The sequence below is a fragment of the Pinus tabuliformis genome, chromosome 4_2 (genome assembly GCF_031772625.1).
Source record: "Pinus tabuliformis cultivar Carrire ecotype Pingquan chromosome 4_2, CPIR1, whole genome shotgun sequence".
NCBI classification, from domain to species: Eukaryota; Viridiplantae; Streptophyta; class Pinopsida; order Pinales; family Pinaceae; genus Pinus; species Pinus tabuliformis.
Window position 1 is genome coordinate 488,397,830 of NC_142304.1, and position 20,086 is coordinate 488,417,915.

Below are 20,086 nucleotides of genomic sequence, written 5' to 3' on the forward strand. Positions count from 1 at the left end.
TTGCAGTGCAAATCTGAAATTCCAGTACCTAGATCGGAATTTTAATCACATGGGAAGATGCAAAATGGTCGTTCCATGTCCGAAAACAGGTCATAATAAGGATTCTAAGCAATATTGACCGAACTGGGCCACTTTAAATTTTTGCCAAGTGATTTTTTTCAAAACCCTCTTCGTAGCTTCTAGCAAGATGTTTTTTTTATTCAAAGATGTTGGCCCTACTATTGAAGAATTCATAAGCAGTGAAAAGGACTTATATGGGAAAAAGTGGAAAAATTTAGTATGGCTTGGTTTGGAGGATGAGGCTGCCAAATGGTTTATATCACTTGCCAGCGATAAGTTGTACAAACTTTTAGATGAAGAGTTTGAAAAAGTCTTTTTAGACTTTTTAGACAAATGGTCTCATGCTAGAAAACAAGAGAATGAGACATGTAAGGGGTTATTTTCTACTGGTATCTCCTCATTATAAGTTCATGAATGTATTCAGAAGGAGAAGATCATTGTGTCTATTAATCCTAGTTGTAAGTATAATTTTATTAAAGTTCATTTAGCTAAAAAATTGCAAGTACCAGCCAAACAAATGGAGCACACACAGGTTAATAATGAGGAGGTGCAAGTTTATAAAATTTGAAGATTTCTATGGACAAGTATGTATTGTATTCTGATTTTTATGCTTCAGATATGGCTAATGTGAATGTTGTTTTGGGATACCCTTAGATAGAATCTGTTGGTACTATCAATATTAATGTGCAAAAGAAATTCCTGAAGCTCTGGTATAAAAAAAAAAGAAAATTACATTATAGGATATCTCCATCAATAAACAGGTAGAGTCCAAGGAGGATGAAGGAGAGGCTACGGAGGCAGAAGCACAAAGCTCTAATGACACTGACACATCAGATGATGAGCCTTTGATGGTCGACAACCAAACACAAATATCAAATCAGGTATCAGAAAAAGCACCAGCGACCACTCATGCACCAATAGTAGAGGAATTCAAGAAATATATTCCATCAATTAAAGCTTCAGCATATCACCACCCACATCATCTAATGAGACAACAACCTACAAGATGGCAATGAATCAGCAACACAGACAACAACCCCCGCATGACAGATAGAGAGGGGCGACGATCCACCCACAACACACCAACATAGAAGAGTCACCAAGGTCAACTTCCATCTCAAGCGAGCGAGGCACCAACTAGATCAAGGGTTCACATTTCTCTTTGATGGCTAGATGCACGTGCATGGTAACAGTGGACTACTCTTTTGAGTAGATTTTATTATTTGTGTTCTTCTTATGTTTCGGGGACGAAACATGGAGTCTCTAGCCTCTATATAGGCCTCATACATACAATACCTTGGGTCATTGGGTCATTACCATGGTTCTCTCAATACCATATATCTACTTATTACATTATTACTAACTACTTGTGATCCCTTACATGATGCGAGTTAACCACTTTATTTATTAACTATGGCCCATCACATTATTACATGATTCCTTTGGGTACCTCCCTCTGTACCCCATACTACCCCGCTAGGTATACTACATTCCATCCCCCTTAAACATGTTTCGTCCCCGAAACATAAAAAGAACACAAATAATAAAATCTACTCAAAAGAGTAGTCCACTGGTACCACACAGGTGCATCTAGCCATCCAAGAGAAAGGTGAACCCTCAATCTAGTTGGTGCCTCGCTCGCTTGAGATGGAAGTTGACCCTGGCAGCTCTTCTATGTTGATGTATTGTGGGTGGATCGTCGCCCCTCTATCTGTTATGCGAGGGTTGTTGTCCTTGTGGCTAATTTATTGCCATCGTGTTGGTTGTTTTCTTGCGAGGTGATGTGGGTGGTGATACACTGAAGTTTTAACCAACGGTGTATCTTTCTTTAATTCACCACCTAATGGAGCCTGATTGGTATCTGGTACATGTTAAGGCTCCTACTGTTGTTTCTTATCTTCCAGTATTACTTCAACCACGGATTCCTCGTCTGATGTGTTAGTCCCTAGAACATCTTCTGCTTTAGACTCTACCTATTTATTGATAGAAATATCCTGTAATGTAATTTTCTTCTTTTTATACCAAAGCTTCAGGAATTTCTTCTACACATTAATATTGATAGTACCAACAGGTTCCATCCAAGGGTATCCCAAAACAACATCCACATTAGCCATATCTGAAGCATAAAAATCAGAATGCAATATATACTTGTCCATAGAAATCTTCAAATCTTTATACACTTGCACCTCCTCATTATTAACCTGTGTGTGCTCCATTTGTGTGGCTGTGACTTCCAATCTTTTAGCTAAATGAACATTAATAAAATTATACTTACAACTAGGATTGATAGACAAGCTTTAGTATAAAAAGAAGAAAATTACATTACAAGATATTTCTTATACACATTAATATTGATAGTACCAACATTTTCCATCCAAGGGTATCCCAAAACAACATCCACATTAGCCATATCTGAAGCATAAAAATCAGAATGCAATACATACTTGTCCATAGAAATCTTCAAATCTTTATACACTTACACTCCTCATTATTAACCTGTGTGTGCTCCATTTGTTTGGTTGGGACTTCCAATCTTTTAGCTAAATGAACATTAATAAAATTATACTTGCAACTAGGATTGATAGACACAATGATCTTCTCCTTCTGAATACATCCATGAACCTGTAATAAGGAGATACCATCAGAAAATAGCCCCTTACGAGTCTCATTCACCTGTTTTCTAGCATGAGACCATTTTTCTAAAAAGATTTCTTCTAGTTTTTCATGAGGAAGTCGCAGCACTGAATCATCAAGTGAATACCACCATTTAGCAACCTCATCTTTTATATTAAATAGTAGGCAACTTGTCCAAAATTGTTTACGTCAAGACTTGCGATATTTTATAAATTCTTCAATAGTAGGACACTTATCGTTCCCTGTAAAAAATTTCTTGCAAGAAGCCATGAAGAGGGTTTTGAAAAAATTTCACTTACTTGGCGAAGATTTGAAATGGCCACAGTTCAGTCAATATTGCTCAGAAGCCTTATTATGACCTATTTTCAAAAATGGAACAGCCATTCTACATCTTCCCACGTGATAGAAATCCCGATCTAGGCACTCTGGAATTTCAAATTTGCGCTGCAATTGTCTGTCATCATAAAAATTCTGAAACAAAAAAGCAGAAGAAGAAGAAGTTGATTTTAAATCAGCGATATCTCCCTCATCCGAACTTCGATTCGACCAATTTTTATTTTGAAATTGGGTAATTTTTCAAGAGGATCTCAGATTTGCAATTTGTTTCTCAAAATTCCCCACAAAAATGACAAAAATTAACTGGAGATCCGCCGTCAATGAATTTTCGTCAAAAAATTTCTACAACACAGCTGATTTTTAAATCAGCGATATGTCCTTCAACTGCACTCCGATTCGGCCGATTTTTTTTTTTGAAATTAGGTATTTTTTCACAAATAATCCAGATATGCAATTTGTTTCTTCAAATTTTGCACCAAAAGTTACAGATCTAATCTGCAAACTCGTCGCCCCCAAAAATTCTTACAAAAGAAAAAGTTCTCCGCTTTGCCCAAGAAAGTGCTCTGATACCACTTGTAATAGATTTGATCAGCAAATATATAATCAAGAAAATATACCGAAAAATAACAAAATCTAAATAGATAAACTTCTCTTCATTGATCAAAACCCTTAAGGTAGGGCAACACCATACAATCACTCCTTAAAGAAGGAGAACACTCCACAAGCCATATGCTTGTTCATACAATATTCCTTGACATCTCTCCATGGGGAGTCTCTAGCCTCTATATAAGCCTCATACATACAATACCATGGGTCATTACCATGGTTCTATCAATACCATATATCTAATACAATGGGCTTATTACATTATTGCTAACTACTTGTGGTCCCTTACATGATGTGGGTTAACCACTTTATTCATTAACCATGGCCCATCTCATTATTACATTATTCCTTTGGGTGCCTCCCTTTGTACCCCATACTATCCCCCTAGGTATACTACACCACTTCAGTAGCAGATAAACCAGTAATAGTAGGAGTAACTAGAATCGCAGTACGTACTAGTATAGGTGACTCTGGTAAATCAGATGAAGAACCAGAAGTTTGTGATGTACTGGACTCAGTTAAACAAGACCGCTTTCGCCGACTAGGTGTAGCTTCAGGCGGTAAAGGCAGTTTACTCGCTGTCCTATGCAAACGACGGGGTAAAGGTTGATTTTCTTCCACGATTGCTGATTGATTTTATTATAAAAAGAAATAAACAAAAAAAGGGTAATCTAGGCAAAATAATTACCAAGTAACTGTGAACTGCAATATACCACCTCGGAGGAGCCAAGGACTTAACATACGTGTAGGTAATCTCCCTGAATGTTGTTTTCGGTGTATCACAGTATACAAGGCGGCCGACTCGGTTACCTATGGATGGATAGCAACCTAATGTAGTCCTCCCAAATATACCCGAAAGTACGTGGAGGCCCAATCCGTGTTAGTGCTGTCTAATGCAAAACTACACAGTGAGAGCATTCCCTTATACTTTTCGTACTATAACACCACCTGATATACCCGAAAGTACGTGGACGAGCTACGATATACTTACGTACGTGGAATGAGGTATCACACTCAGAATGTATTGCAGACCGTTAGCGACAGCTGCTATGTTTAGCGACGCAACAGTCTCTAGCGTAGACCTCTAAATGTTATGCGTTAAGTTACAATGCTCCATTAGGTTAATTGAGATAAATTTTAGTTGATCTTGTTTAAAAGTTTGTCTTTCAGGTTCACCGCGTGATGTTTCTAAAACTCCTAGAATGCAACTAAGATGGGAAACATTCTTTTCATTTGATTTAAACAATGAAAAACGTAACTAAAAGGGATAGAGCAATCAAAATCTCTAAACAAAGAGCATAGAACACATCTAATGTAACTTTCCCTATACCATTCCTACAAGCACACACAAACTTCTAAATGCATTATGCATGTTTTTCTTTTCATTCCTTTAATGTTTAAATGAACATAAAGAAACTAAATGCACAAACGATCAATCAATGCTTTTCACAAGAAACGAAGACTTTACGACAATTTCTTTTTCAGAAAAGTAAAGGCTAATCAATGTAAGCTAACTTTGGGATTGATTCGAAAATGATAAAGAAAACATAAAGAAACATTGAACAAACAAAGCCAAAGTGGGCATGGAAAAGAAATGCTAATTCGGACTTCAGGGACAAAGAAACATTGCCATTCAACAAACAATATGTGAAATAGTTTGCAAAAAATCAAGCAAAAAGATGGGTTTCTAGCTTGACAGGCACCAGCGCAGCCCTGAGTGGGAGACTGTGTTGCAGAGCACTGTCTATAGGCTAAGGCTGCTCTACAGCGCACTGTGTCAAGAACAACAATGCATTGATGCCAGAGAGCACTATTAGCACACAAATAAGCACACATTTTGACCAAACAAGCTTCAAAATGACTGAATATAGGTAAATGAACTCAAGCAAAGTCTATTGGTGCTGCTAAGACAAGGGATAACTACCAGGAACAATGGTCGTTCCCCAGTATGGTCGCCAATTTGTTATACGGAATTTATACCTATGGATAAGTATATCTTCCCTAAGTGGGTAGTTACACTTAGAACAACTGAAGTAAAGATGTTTAACCTTTTCCTACAATAAACAGATAAGATAAAAGAACCTACTTGTGATCCTTCGCTTCCTTTGATCTCCTTTGAGTTGCTCCCGTCGCTCTCGCTCAAACTGAATTCGCTCAATTGGTACCTGCCAACATAAATAGAAGACAACAACAATCAAAGCATATGATCTATTTATTGTAAACAAATGGAATCGACAACATTTGAACATACATTCATCATAGATATAGACAAAAGTATTGGAAAATGAACAAACAACTTTATTGATTGATAGAAGGAGAAGTTACACCCAATGTGGTTCGATCTCGTGTCACTCATCCAGCTTAGTCCAAGCCCTCATCACACCAATAGCAACATCAATCCAGCAGCATAACATTACTTTGACAATGATTTCAAGTCTCTAAACCAACAGTATTTCTCTATAATATCCAAGCTCTCTAGCTCTATGATGGGAGGCCAATTCATAGATGAATGCAAGTGGTTTTGTCATTAATATGGAATTGAATGGTTTTCCATAATTGGATGATTAGTTTCCATGTTCAAATGGATGAGAGGATAAAGGATTAGATGATCCAAGCCTATCCTAAGTCGAGCTCATCTTGATAGGAGAGGAGCTGGGTTCCTTCTAGAAGGATTTAGAAAGGAGGAATATACTCAAGATCCAATGAACATTTAGAGGATTCTCACCCAACGCAAGCTTAAGTGGGCTTAGGTGCTCTGCAACGTAGCCTTGAATGGGGCTACCTGCTCTGCAAAGCACTTACTCCTGACCAGGGGTGCGTTGGTGACCCAATGAAGCACTTCAGCAAGGTTTGAAGTCAGGAAACTCTCGTGGATGAAAGCACTCAATGAGGTAGCATGTCTAGGGCATGTAGCAACTGAATTAGAGTTTGATAGACCTTGTTTACACTGATTTGATCGTCGGGTGATGTGCCCAAATAGACCTATAACACTATCCTGCAAAGAAAATACTGGCAAAAATATCTAGAGGGAAATTACCCTCACTCCGAGCAGTTCCGACATTGGACTGCCTCTGGAAAGCAAGTCATCCAACTGGGTCTGTGCAAGTCTGCGTCAACCTAAAGTTGCCCGCTGCAGCTACTGCCGGAATCGTCTACTAATCAAGTCATCCTGCTTGCTGCTAGCTGGGAAAACATCTCTTCGGCACTCTAGAACTTTTGTCTAGCCTCTGGAACTAAAAACGTCTTCCTTCCTCAGCAAATCGAACTACTACCCAGTGAAGCTTTTGCACTGTCTCTTCCTGTAGAAATTTTGACCTCTTTGCAAATGCACTCGCCAGATATGGAAAATTTCCTCCAGCCTCACTGTCTCTGCCCCTCACCGTCTCTGCTTCGATCTTTGGCTTTCCGGCAACTGTTGTTGCTCTCTAGAAATCGAACTGCCATGGAAATCGAACTCCACAAGTGTCTCAAGTGTGTTCTCCATCTACCCATTGACGTCTTCTTATAATCCTTTGTTGGAGCACCAACGACCAAGATTAAAACATAATCAATGGCCCAAATTAATTTCTTGTTGACCCGTGTGAGTTTCTATTCTCACCTTATCTCAATTAATATTGATTAATTAACAATATTTCCTAAGTTTAGACTTATGAAATATTTAAAAATTGGTTAATAATCTAATTGAGACACTTCTAGATGAAATTTCCATAAACGATAATCATTATTCTGAGCAAATCGATTTTTCTGCCAACCTGCTACTGAAAAATCGAACCCTTGCCCAACAATTCGATCTGTCTGTCAAGGTACTGCGTAGCCTCTAGGAATTTCGGCCTGCTGCTCCCTTTAAACAACGAAATTCCCTTCTCCGCTTCTAAGCTTTCTGGTTGATCACTCATGCTCTGATACCATGTGAAAATTTCATCTATTACAGCAACTGGAAATTATTTTCCTAATTTTTAATTTATTTAACAATTTATCTTCTACGACAAATATCAAATAATTCACATTGTGATCTTCACAAATAAACTGCAGAAGAAAATAGCATTGGAAACTGAGAAAATCTAGCACACATAAAAATATGACAGTTATTTTTGGACAAATGTCCCCGGAAAAACCCAACTTGGGAAAACCGATGCAGCAGCTGACAATTTTTATTATTATGTAGCAATGAGAAATTCCGAATACAATAATCCGGATACCAAATGTTGGCTATCTTTGCAGAGAAAATATTGGTAAAAATATCTAGAGGAAAATTACCCTCACTCCAGGCAATTCCTGTATTGGACTACCTCTGAAAAGCAAGTTGTCCAATTGGGTCTTTGCAGACCCTGCACGTCAACCTAAAGTTGTCTGCTACAAATGTTGCTCAAATCATCTGCTAATCAAGTCGTCCTACCTGCTGCTAGCTGGGAAAACATCTCTTCGGCACTCTGGAACCTTTGTCCGGCCTTTGGAACTGAAAACATCTTCCTTCCTCGGCAAATCGAACTGCCCAGTGAATCTTTTGCGTTGCCTCTGCACAACTTCCTGGAAAAATTTCAGCCTCTCTGCAAATGCACTAGCTGGATCTGGAAAACTTTCTCCAACAACATTATCTCTGCCCCTCATTGTCTCTGCTTCGATCTCTGGCTTTCCGACAACTACTACTACTCTCTGGAAATCAAACTCCACAAGTGTCTCGAGTGTGTTCTCCATCTACCCATCGACTTCTTCATAAAATCCTCTGTTGGAGCACCAACGAACAAGATTAAAACATAATCGATGGCCCAGATTAATTTCCCGTAGATCCGTGTGAGTTAGATGATTCTCATCTTATCTCAATTAATACTGATTAATTAACAATAGTCCCTAAAAGTTTAGACTTAGGAAATAATTAAAAATCGGTTAATAATCTAATTGAGACACTTCTAGGTGGAATTTCCATAAACGATTTCTAGGTTATGTAGAACTCACGTATTCTAGCCTCTCCACAAAGTTTCGAGACTAGAACACATCCAATGCTACAAAAACTAACAACCTTCAACTCCAACACTTAGTTATAATACAAAGTCAGACTATGCATGAAGTCGTGGACTCTAACATTTGATCCAATATTGAACATCCTCTCCACTACCCCAGTCCCAATAAGAATGTCAAACCTTCCCTTGCACATCTAGGGTTTTGATACGTTGAATGATAAAGGAAATTCATTAGGAAATTCCACTACAAGAATGTTGAAACACAACGAAGGCACGTTACAGCTTATGCTTGCATCTATGTAGACATGGACTTTAACAAAGGATATCAAGCTGGTAACTAAAGACTACACCTAGGCCCAAACCTCTCGACTATGAGCAGGTTGCCTTCCAATTCTGGGCTTTCTTTGAAATCAGTCCAGTATGTTAAGAGAAGGAGATCAAGAAAGCCTCAGAGAAAACCCATCTGGCGGGATGGGCTATTCAGCCAGGAAACTACAGCAGTGAATGCCTAGGCCTGACCTCTCGACTATGAGCAGGTTGCCTTCCAATGCAGTGCTTGCTTTGAAATCAGTTCACTATGTTAAGAGAACCAGCAGACCAAGAAAGCCTCAGAGGAAACACATCTGGTGGGATGGGGCAACAAAAGACCACCGTCTAATCAGCCAGGAAACTCCAGTAGTTTGTGCAGTTCAGCAGGCTCCATCATCCCTAGTCAAGGCATCACCCTGCACCCTAAGAGATCTAATGTGGTCAATCTCACCCCCAAAATTAGGAAATCATGAGGGCCAAGGAAAACAACACTAACCTCTTTCCCTCCCCCCTTCAAAAAGTGAAGGGCGTGTTGGCCAGACATGGCAGAGAAAGAGGTCATAGTAATCGTTGATGTCCACCAGCATACCCTCCATGATGAGGAAGAGAAAAGTGCTTCAACTCTGGAAGAGAACCAGTAACATATTACCAAAACCAGAGGAAGACTTATGTTACCGTAAACCAACATGGGAACTTATTTTAGATATGTATCAATTCTGCATCAGTTTTGAAAGAAACTCTGACAGAGAACAAAGAGTCATAGACTGGGAATCCCCCAGATTTGGTAGCACTGGGAGGAATCATGGCTTGGGAATTCCCCAGCATTGGTAGCACTGGGAGATTCCCTCAGTTGTGGTTTTTGACTCAATAGAATATATCTGTTCAGATTAATTAAAAAACTATAAACAAAGCATGCCATCACACAGCCAAAATTTTGAAGGTGGTGAAACTACAGATGATATAACCCAAATTTGACAAAGAGCAGAACAAATGGAAAAATTCGAATCCAGATTTAGCAAAGAGCAGAGAATTGCGAGACGTTCTTATCAAATAATTTATGTTTTGTAAATTGGATATCTGGTATTGCATTTATTTTATTCTTCTCATGACAAACTTTCATTGTGGTCAAATTTATCTTGGATAAATTTAGTTTCTGGCATTCAGCCTGTGGAGAAAAATGGTACTGAATGAACAGATTGGTACACAAAACGGTTTCCAAGGAGTACACTAGTCAAAAGGAAAAAGGCACCCAGAGGAGTAAATTCTGCTCAAAGAAAAGCTTCCTTAATGAAATGATGATTTAATTTCTTACTTGGCCTGCCAATTGTAAACAATCTCTATCCCTATAACTTGATACATCCTGATTCTCTATATGAGGCCTAAAAACACTTCTAAATCTCTACAACATACTTGCAGTTCAGAGTCAACGATGCTCGAACTCATGCATTAAAGCTGCCCATGGCATGACATTACCCTAACCTATATCTAGCCTATTCTATTCTAGTCACAGCCCAGTCGACACTACCACTTGAATTATCTATTCTAAATTTTCTAACAAATGTAGAGTGATCTATCAGAAATATTATAGCAAAGAGCAGAGAATTGCGAGACGTTCTTATCAAATAATTTATGTTTCGTAAATTGGATATCTGGTATTGCATTTATTTTATTCTTCTCATGACAAACTTTCATTGTGGTCAAATTTATCTTGGATAAATTTAGTTTCTGGCATTCAACCTGTGGAGAAAAATGGTACTGAATGAACAGATTGGTACACAAAATGGTTTCCAAGGAGTACACTCGTCAAAAGAAAAAAGGCACCCAGATGAGTAAATTCTGCTAAAAGAAAAGCTTCCTTAATGAAATGATGATTTAATTTCAAAAATACTTGGCCTGCCATTGTAAACAATCTCTATCCCTATAACTTGATACATCCTGATTCTCTATATGAGGCCTAAAAGCACTTCTAAATGTCTCTACAACATATTTGCAGTTCAAAGTCAACAATGTTCGAACTCGTGCATTAAAGCTGCCCATGGCAGGACATTACCCTAACCTATATCTAGCCTATTCTATTCTAGTCAGACCAGTCGACACTACCACTTGAAATATCTATTCTAAATTTTCTAATTCTGCTAAAAGAAAAGCTTCCTTAATGAAATGATGATTTAATTTCAAAAGTACTTGGCCTGCCATTGTAAACAATCTCTATCCCTATAACTTGATACATCCTGATTCTCTATATGAGGCCTAAAAGCACTTCTAAATGTCTCTACAACATATTTGCAGTTCAAAGTCAACAATGCTCGAACTCGTGCATTAAAGCTTCCCATGGCAGGACATTACCCTAACCTATATCTAGCCTATTCTATTCTAGTCAGCCCAGTCGGGACACTACCACTTGAATTATCTATTTTAAATTTTCTAACAAATGTAGAGGATCTATCAGAAATATTCAAGCAAAGAGCAGAGAATTGTAAGACGTTCTTATCAAATAATTTATGTTTCGTAAATTGGATATCTAGTATTGCATTTATTTTATGCTTCTCTTGACATACTTTCATTGTGGTCAAATTTATCTTTGGATAAATTTAGTTTCTGGCATTCAGCCTGTGGAGAAAAATGGTACTGAATGAACAGATTGGTACACAAAATGGTTCCAAGGAGTACACTCGTCAAAAGAAAAAAGGCACCCAGATGAGTAAATTTTGCTAAATGTCTCTACAACATACTTGAAGTTCAAAGTCAACGATGCTCAAACTCGTGCATTAAAGTTGCCCATGGCATGACATTCCCCTAACCTATATCTAGCCTATTCTATTCTAGTCAGCCCAGTCGACACTACCACTTGAATTATCTATTCTAAATTTTCTAACAAATGTAGAGTGATCTATCAGAAATAATCCCTAACTAAATATTCTTCCTAATGTGCAGATTCTCCTAACTGTTAACCAATCCTGTAAATGACATCTCTATCTGCAGGGCTTACCATGTATTTATTTTTTCTGACCCGGATCCAATCCATTCTCGAAGACTTCTTATATAGATTTTGCTTTCTACTGAGACAACCTATTTCCAACCGTACGCTAGAATTAACTAATCTGACAAGCTACTTCCAACCGTACGCTAGAATTAACTAATCTGACAACCTACTTTTATATTCTCTTGTATACTATTAGTAAGAAGAGAAATAAGAAGAGCAAGATAAAACAGATTAATCGACGCCATCAGAACAACCAAGGCAGTGTTTAATATTTATTGCCAGAGAATAAATCCTTGGGAGATGCAAGATACCTATGCGGTTTTGATACTTGTCACAGAGCACTGGTTAACAGGCTTGAAAATTGGTGCCTGCCAACTGTTTCTTCTTCTTCTGTAGCTTAGCCCTGAAATCCATCCAATCCATCTCGAAGACTTCTTATATAGATTTTGCTTTCTACTGAGACAACCTACTTGCAACCGTACGCTAGAATTAACTAATCTGACCAGCGTTTTATATTCTCTTGTATACTATTAGTAAGAAGGGAAATAAGAAGAGCAAGATAAAACAGATTAATCGACACCATCAGAACAACCAAGGCAGTGTTTAACATTTATTGCCAGAGAAGAATTCCTTGGGAGGTGCAACATACCTTTGCGGTTTTGATACTTGTCACATAGCAATGATTAACAGGCTTGAACATTGGCACCTGCCAACTGTTTCTTCTTCCTCTGTAGCTTAGCCCTGAAATATTCCAATTCCCTCCCATAACTAGGCTGTTGTGCACAGAGTAACTGGATTCGTCCTTCCTATATCATATGATGTAACCCACCCTTTGTCATTTCATATTGTATGCACACAGACATTCTTCCTAATAAAGGCAACGGAAGCCCTCCCAGAGACACACAACCAGAACTGCCCTGTTCTATATTTTGCCTTCAAAAAAATGAAAAAAAAAAAAACAACAATTATAGCGCAAGAACATACCAGAGTGGGCAGATTTAATGCTCATAAAAGCGGAGCACTGCTCAATCGGGTCCGAAGTGACGATTTTCTGTGGTCTCCTCCCTGTAATTCAGAACGAAAACAGAGATCAGGAATCGAGATTAATCCACGCCAACACAATACCCACTGAGTGTTTAATATTTATTGCCAGAGAAAAGTTCCTTGGGAGATGCAAGATACCTATGCGGTTATGATACTTGTCACGGGGCACTGATTGACAGGCTTGAACATTGACGCCTGCCAACTGTTTCTTCTTCCTCTGTAACTTAGCACTGAAATCCAATGTAGAAACAGAGATCGATATTCCAGTTCCCTCCAATAACTAGGCTGTTGTGCACACTGTAACTGGATTCGTCCTTCCTATATCATATTATGTAACCCACCCTTTGTCATTTCGTATTGAATGCAAACTGATATTCTTCCTAATAAAGACAACGGACGCCCTCCCAGACAACAGATGTGCTGCTAGAGACACAGAACCAGAACTGCCCTGTTTCATATTTTGCCTATAAAAAATGATTTAAAAAAAATAAAACCAATGATAGGCCAAGAACATACCAGAGTGAGCAGATTTAATGCTCATATAAAGCAGAGCACTGCTCAATCAAGTCCGAAGTGACAATTTTCTGTGGTCTCCTCCCTGTAATGCAGTACAAAAACAAAGATCGGGAATCGAGTTCCATTGCATGCATATGGAAAATTTTCATTACCTGTCCCCGAAAGCCCAAGGGTGCATTACCGCCTTGTTTGGGATATCCCAATTGAGTCAAGCAATGATTTCCAGAGTGTCTGGATTTAATGTTCATAAAAAGCAGATCAAAGCATTGCTCAATCGGGTCCGTAGCGAAGAGATTCAGTCCAACCCTCCCGTTTGTGTGGTCTCCGCCCCCTAATTCAATACAAAAGCAAAGATTAGTCATCCAGTTCCTTCATATGCATGTGGGAAATTTGCATTACCTGTTCCCTAAAGCCCGTGGGCGATTTACGACCTCGTTCGGGATATCCCAAGCGATTCAACCAATGATTTGCCTGCCATGAACTCGTAGTTACTGGAACGTTGCAACGGCTGTTTAGCTACAGGTAATGAACTTGCATGAGCAGAGAATGAGGCCTGAGGCGAGAGTCAAGGTAATGGGAAGACAGAACCGACGGCACCATCTGAGAGGGCTGAATTTGGTTTCGACACTGGAGCTCTTCATCCTTTTGGTAGTCTGAGGCTCTTTGGAGAGATCAAAGCTTATGCCCTTCATTCTGAGCTCCTGAATACATCTGCTCAGAGCCCGGGAATCGTTTATATCCGTCTGAAGGATCTTTATAGTCTTTCCTTGGAGAATGAGCTTGTACTGAATGGCGAAAATGAGAACCAGAGATGTAATGAGAGACAGGGTAGAGGGAATCCACCATCTAGTGCAAATGTGGGCATTCTCCTGAGTGGCAGCAGTGTATAGCAGGGTGAGCACAATCCCATGGAAGGCAAAATATAAGCAGGCGAGGTAAAAAATCTCTTTCTTGGTGCTGTCAATTCTGGATTCCTTTACTTCAATGCGACGGGCAATAACTTCCTCGTCTCTCTGCCACAGCTTCAACAGCAGAAGATGGCCTCTGCTGTCTGCGATTTCTTCTAATGGATGCTGTGGGGACTTTACAGGAGAAGGCGGTGCGCGACTATCGGATGGGCTCTCATCCTGAACATAAACAGCGATCTCCACAATGTGAGAATCAGCAGGCACATTGACATTTGGTTCAGAAACAACAATCACATCTGTGCAGTTATCAGTAGACTCGTGAGCCATTTTTTTTAGCAAAATGGAATTCAAATATCGGCTTAAAAGCGGAACGCGAAATGCAAAGCAGGAGTAGAGTATGTTTGTCGGGGTCGAATCCTATGAATCTTTCTAGCAACCGAAAACGCTGATTGAGTATCAAAGCTTATAAAAACTGCTTAACATCAATCAAAGATGCTCAAAATGAAATCCAAATATTGGCTTCCAAGCGAAACGCAAAATGCAAAACCGAAGAGTATGATCTCAGATGCTATAAATTTTTCCAGCAACTGAAAATGCTGAATGAATCTCAGAGGAATCTCAGAGGTGTGAAAAGTGTTAAAATCAATCAAAGGGCGCTTGTAACAAAAACCAGGCTAATGATGGTGGAGTATTTAATGTTGATCGGTTAGGCTGAAGAAGAGTTGTGGGCGGTGCAACGGCTAGTTTTGGATACTATGGGTAACGATATGGTTTTATGGGCAGACAACTTTTCGGTGATTAGATAGATTTTGATATGAACTTTTTGGTGCTTTTAGCAGGAAAGATTTTGACATGAGATAAAAAAACAATTGGGATAACGTGGGATAACGTGAGATAAATAAAACTCAGATAATTGTAATTATAAATGGTTAGGATGATATAGTTTAAATGGTTTAGTTTTATATATATATATGAAATGATATTTTAATGTTCATGAGATTAAAAATAGTTTATGGATTATTAGTTTTTTTTTGTAATTTAATTATTTTTTTATTTAAATTGATGATGAGTTGGCCTAATCTTTTAACGATCTTTTTGGTAAAAAGACAATGTCAAGAATTGATGCTAATATACTCTCATAACTTTCTCAGATGTCTTTGAACGCATCATTCTAAAATGAAATGTTTTTCCCCTTCCACAGAAACCGATGGTAACATATTCCCATAACTCTCTCTGATGTCTTTGAACGCATCACATTCCAAAATGAAATGTGTTGAAAAGACAATGCTAAGAAACCGATGCTAACATATTCCCATAACTTTCTCTGATGTCTTTGAACCCATCACATTCCAAAATGAAATATTTTTCTGCTTCCACTGCTCAAGACGTGCAAAATGTACACACACAACCGATGCTAACATATTCCCATAACTTTCTCACATTCACAATGAAATGTTTTTCGGCTTCCACTGTCCAAGACGTGCAAAATGTACACACATTCCACAATGAAATGTTTTTCCGCTTCCACTGTCCAAGAGGTGCAAAATGTACACTCCAAGACATGCAAAAGGTACACACACGTTCTTCCCTAGCTTCTTTAGGCCTTTTCCACCTACTTGTTTCACACCCAAGTTGATGTGAGTTGGTTCTTAATTGAGCAATGAGAACCTTTGCCCTTTCTTTTTACGCAACTCTTTTCCCTATACCCATTTACCAAACTTCTCCATATATATATTCTTGTTAAATTCATTTATATATTATAAAATAATCAAATATTATAATTTTATTAGGAAAAAAAAAATGACTCTTCTTCTTTAAATTAATCATTTAACTCTTTTCTTTCCATAATCAAAATCCATTAGATTTATTTTTTTGTATACTTAAAATTTTTGAAAAATATTTATTTTCCTTATAATCAATATTTTATTTTAGAATATGTTAAAGAGGTTTTGTTTTCTATAGACATTTTCATAAATCTTTTACCTAAGCCAAGCGGCCGCACACTAGCGCCTAAAGAAACTGGGGGCTACACAACCTCCTGAACATTGGCTTGAAGCTACTCTCACTGGCTACCCGAACCAAGCTTATCACGTGAACCATGGCTTGTTATCGTACTCATGGGGAATAAATAGATAGGGTTCAGACCTCGTGCTGTTGTTACCATGTAGATTTTCACAATTAGCAATATAATGATGAGAGTTTCTAGAATATTGTGTAAGATTAGTGGGTTGTCTTTTACCATGTAGATTTTCACAATTAGCAATATAATGATGAGAGTTTCTAGAATATTGTGTAAGATTAGTGAGGTGTTTCGAGTGAACACTTTGGAAAAAATTATTTCCCTATAATTAAGATTACATTAAAGTATGTTAAAGAGGTTTTCTATAGACATTTTCATAAGTCTTTTAGCATGTAGATTTTTCACAATTAGCAAGATAATAATGAGGGCTTCTCGAATACTATGTAAGATTAGTGAGGCCTCAGAGGTTTCAGGTGAACACTTGACCCATATTAACAGAAAGGTTCTAATGATGAAATTACAGTTACGAAAGGGAATTTAAAATATTATAATAAATTTAATAATAATTTTGGAAAGAAATGACTCTTGAGAATGAGAATGTTAAGGTCAAGAAAGAAAGTAAGAAAATTATTTTAACATCCATGAGGCTAAAGATAGCCTATGGGACAAATTGCTTCTTCATTTGGTTAATGTGTTCGACCCTTTTCCTATGAAGCCTCACAATAAACATTCCCACTCGACAAAACCTTTGCTAAATAGATTATCCCAAGAGCTAGCTACCAGAATATCGTATAACTTTCTTTATTGTTTTTGAAGGCCTCACATTCTAAAATGAAGTGCTTTTCTATTTCCACTTTTCTGGAAGAACAAAAAATACACATTCTTTCCTCCCACACTTCTTTTGGCCTTTTTGAGCGCCCTGTTTCACAACAAAGTTGATGAGAATTAGTCCTTAACTGAGTAATAAAATTTTTGGCTCTCCAAGAAATATTGGCCTCTATGTACGCTTTTTGTTGATGATTATGAGTGGGATTAAACACTTCTATATAGTATTTTTTCTTTCTCCCTAGCTCCTTATCCCAATTACGCTTGTGGAACTTATCCATAACAAAATCTTTTATCTCTTTATTGTTTATGGGACACGTGTTCAAGCAAATACCCCATTTACTAAATCATTTGTTATTTTGTTGCATCCAAGTCTTCTTTCTTTTGCACGATATGTCATTAAAGACAAGCTTAGGTCATCTTCCCTCTTCCATTTGCTTAATTCATTTTAAATACCTTATGACCTGCACCATATCAATTGTTTCAATAGGAATAGCCCATGTTTCACTTAAAAATATAGCATAAGGAACTACACTTCTAATTTTGAATTTGTTTGTAATCAAACGCTTATGAATTTTCTCAATTTGTTTCGACTGCATGTTGGATGTATTGTTGGCCCACAGTTCACAACCATAGAGAATCACCAGAATCACTAGAAGCCCAAAAAGAGTTTGAGTGGTTTTCCAATCTCATAACTCTACCTCTCTACATCTATTTTGAAAAGCATAGAATGCTTTCCAATCCCACAAAGTTCTTTTCTTTCTATAGCCATCCCAACTTAGATTCTTGTTGAAGTCAATTCCGAGGTATTTGTAATCGCAACTTCTTCCAAAATGTTGCCTTCAAAGTAGAACTTATGTTGGTTACGTTTTCTTTTTTTTAGAGAAACCACTACTTTCGTTTTGCTAATATTAACTTACATCCCCACCCTTCTACAAAAATGCTCAAGGGATAGTAAGTGCTCTTGCAAACCAAGAGCAGATTTAGCAATTAAAATAGGTCATTTGCATACAAAAGAAGCTTTATAACAAACTTGCCCAAATGGATACCATCACCCCCTCGCAAATTTAACCACTCCTCAAGCTTGCTGATATATAAACCAAAAGGGTAAGAGACAATGGGCAACCTTGCTTGACCCGATATCGCTTCTAAAACTTTCAGAAATGTCTGTTGAAGTCTAATTTTGACTTTCACATTTTCAATAAATAAGAACTAAGAAAAGAAAAGAAATCTTAAGTTGTGTTTATATAATATTTTGATAAAAATTAAATCAAATAAGGAATTCACAAATTATGATATCGATGAATATTAATTAAATTTAAGTTTTCTTTTCCTTCCCCTTTTTTCCTTTCTTAGTTCATATTTATTCACCTTAGTGTTTTCATTCTCAACCATCATTTCTTTCGAAAACTTAGTAATTTATTATAATATTTTAAATTATCTTTCATAATGGTCATCCCTCTCTTTATTTATACGTGGTTTAGCACCCTTCATTCAAAACCACTATGCATATCATCATTCAAAGCTTAATGTCCATGAAAATGGGTCATTCAAAACCACTATGCATATCATCATGCAAAGCTTAATGTCCATGAAGATGGGTGAAGTGTTCACTGAAAACTCACATCACTAAGCTTACACAGTATTTAGGAAGCTCTCATCATTTTATAAGTCTTTTTTTTTGTAAATCGCCACAAAAGATTTCATTAATCAAAAAAATGTTTGCAGAGAGTATATAGATGTAATTGGCATCATCTGAAGGTTTATTCTCAATCTGAGCCATTTGTAACCTACTAGAGCGCATTTATGCTCATAGAACTTGACTATATTCTCCTTTAACAACATCAAAAAATATACGTTCCTCCATCAATTCCAGGAAAATATGTGAAGCATAGGAACAAGTCACTGGATACAAAAGGAAACAAATAGAAACCCACATAGATAGCACAAAATATCCATGGAAAAACCATGAAAGGAAGTAGAGTCTTTCGCATTCACCGTGAGGATGTTGGTAAGCCCTTGAGCCAAAATTTCACAAGAAACCTGAGAACAACCAAATATTAACGACTAGAGAGTTGATACCTCTGGTCATAGATAACTACCAGGGACAGAGGATCCCCAATTGCTAAAGGAACAATGGGAATAGATGGTGCAAGGTTGACCAATGGGATGAGTGGTGCAAAGTTGACCTATGGAGCATTGATCATGGTTGGAGTGTCAGAGGCATTCCCCGAATTAGAATCTGAATCCGACACAACGTACTTCTCCACCCTTTGTAGACGTATTAGAATATCATCTAAACAATGCCATATGCTTATGAGAAGGCCTTTCAAATCCTCTTGTCCTGCAAATATCCTATAGTGGTCCACTTGTTTGTCCCGGATGACCAAATAGAGCAGAGAATCCAATTGCGGTAGCCTACAACTGAATGAAGAAAATGCAATTTCCTCTTACGAAATTTGATAGGGTCTATAATTCAATTGAATTCTGAATTACCCACTTCAGAATCTGAAAGTAAGCTTTGTCTCCAAATTCCTGAGACTCAAGTTGTTGAATCTCCCTTTTGACTTCTGGGGGGATTGTGTCAAACACAATTGCCACGGAGTTCCACCTAAACAACCGCTTGGAATGAGAAGTCAACCTACTATTGGAGCCTCCCCTACAGCTTACCATTCTCTGTTGAGGTGGCATAGTCAATTGGAGAGGTGCACCAAGAGGATAATGTAAAGTCACTACAATATTGCCCTAAGGGCTTTGAAACAGACTCAAAACAAGATTGGCAAAGAGCATATGAGAGGTATTTCTACAAAAGTCTATATCATCAACATAACAGGAAATGCACAAAGATGGAGAAAATCCATACCCTCCAAAGACTCTTTTCACCACA

At 37.8% G+C, this 20,086-nt stretch overlaps 1 protein-coding gene across 2 annotated transcripts in view; it reads right to left on the reverse strand.

Annotated features, from left to right (window-relative positions):
* Nucleotides 1-14,687, reverse strand: part of LOC149170095 (uncharacterized) — a 112,835-nt gene extending 98,148 nt beyond the window's left edge. Inside the window, exons 1-4 of one of the 2 annotated variants that reach the window (XM_089427248.1) lie at nt 13,447-14,687; nt 13,069-13,248; nt 12,871-12,951; nt 12,536-12,627 (exon numbers count right to left, since the gene is read on the reverse strand). In XM_089427248.1, the coding sequence (XP_089283374.1) occupies nt 12,536-12,627; nt 12,871-12,895 (117 nt within the window). In that variant the 5' untranslated portion in view covers nt 12,896-12,951; nt 13,069-13,248; nt 13,447-14,687. Of the gene's footprint in view, nt 1-12,535; nt 12,693-12,870; nt 12,952-13,068; nt 13,249-13,446 lie in introns of both variants that reach the window. The other variant, XM_089427247.1, reaches the window with a different exon arrangement.
* Between the last annotated feature and the right edge of the window lie 5,399 nt (nt 14,688-20,086).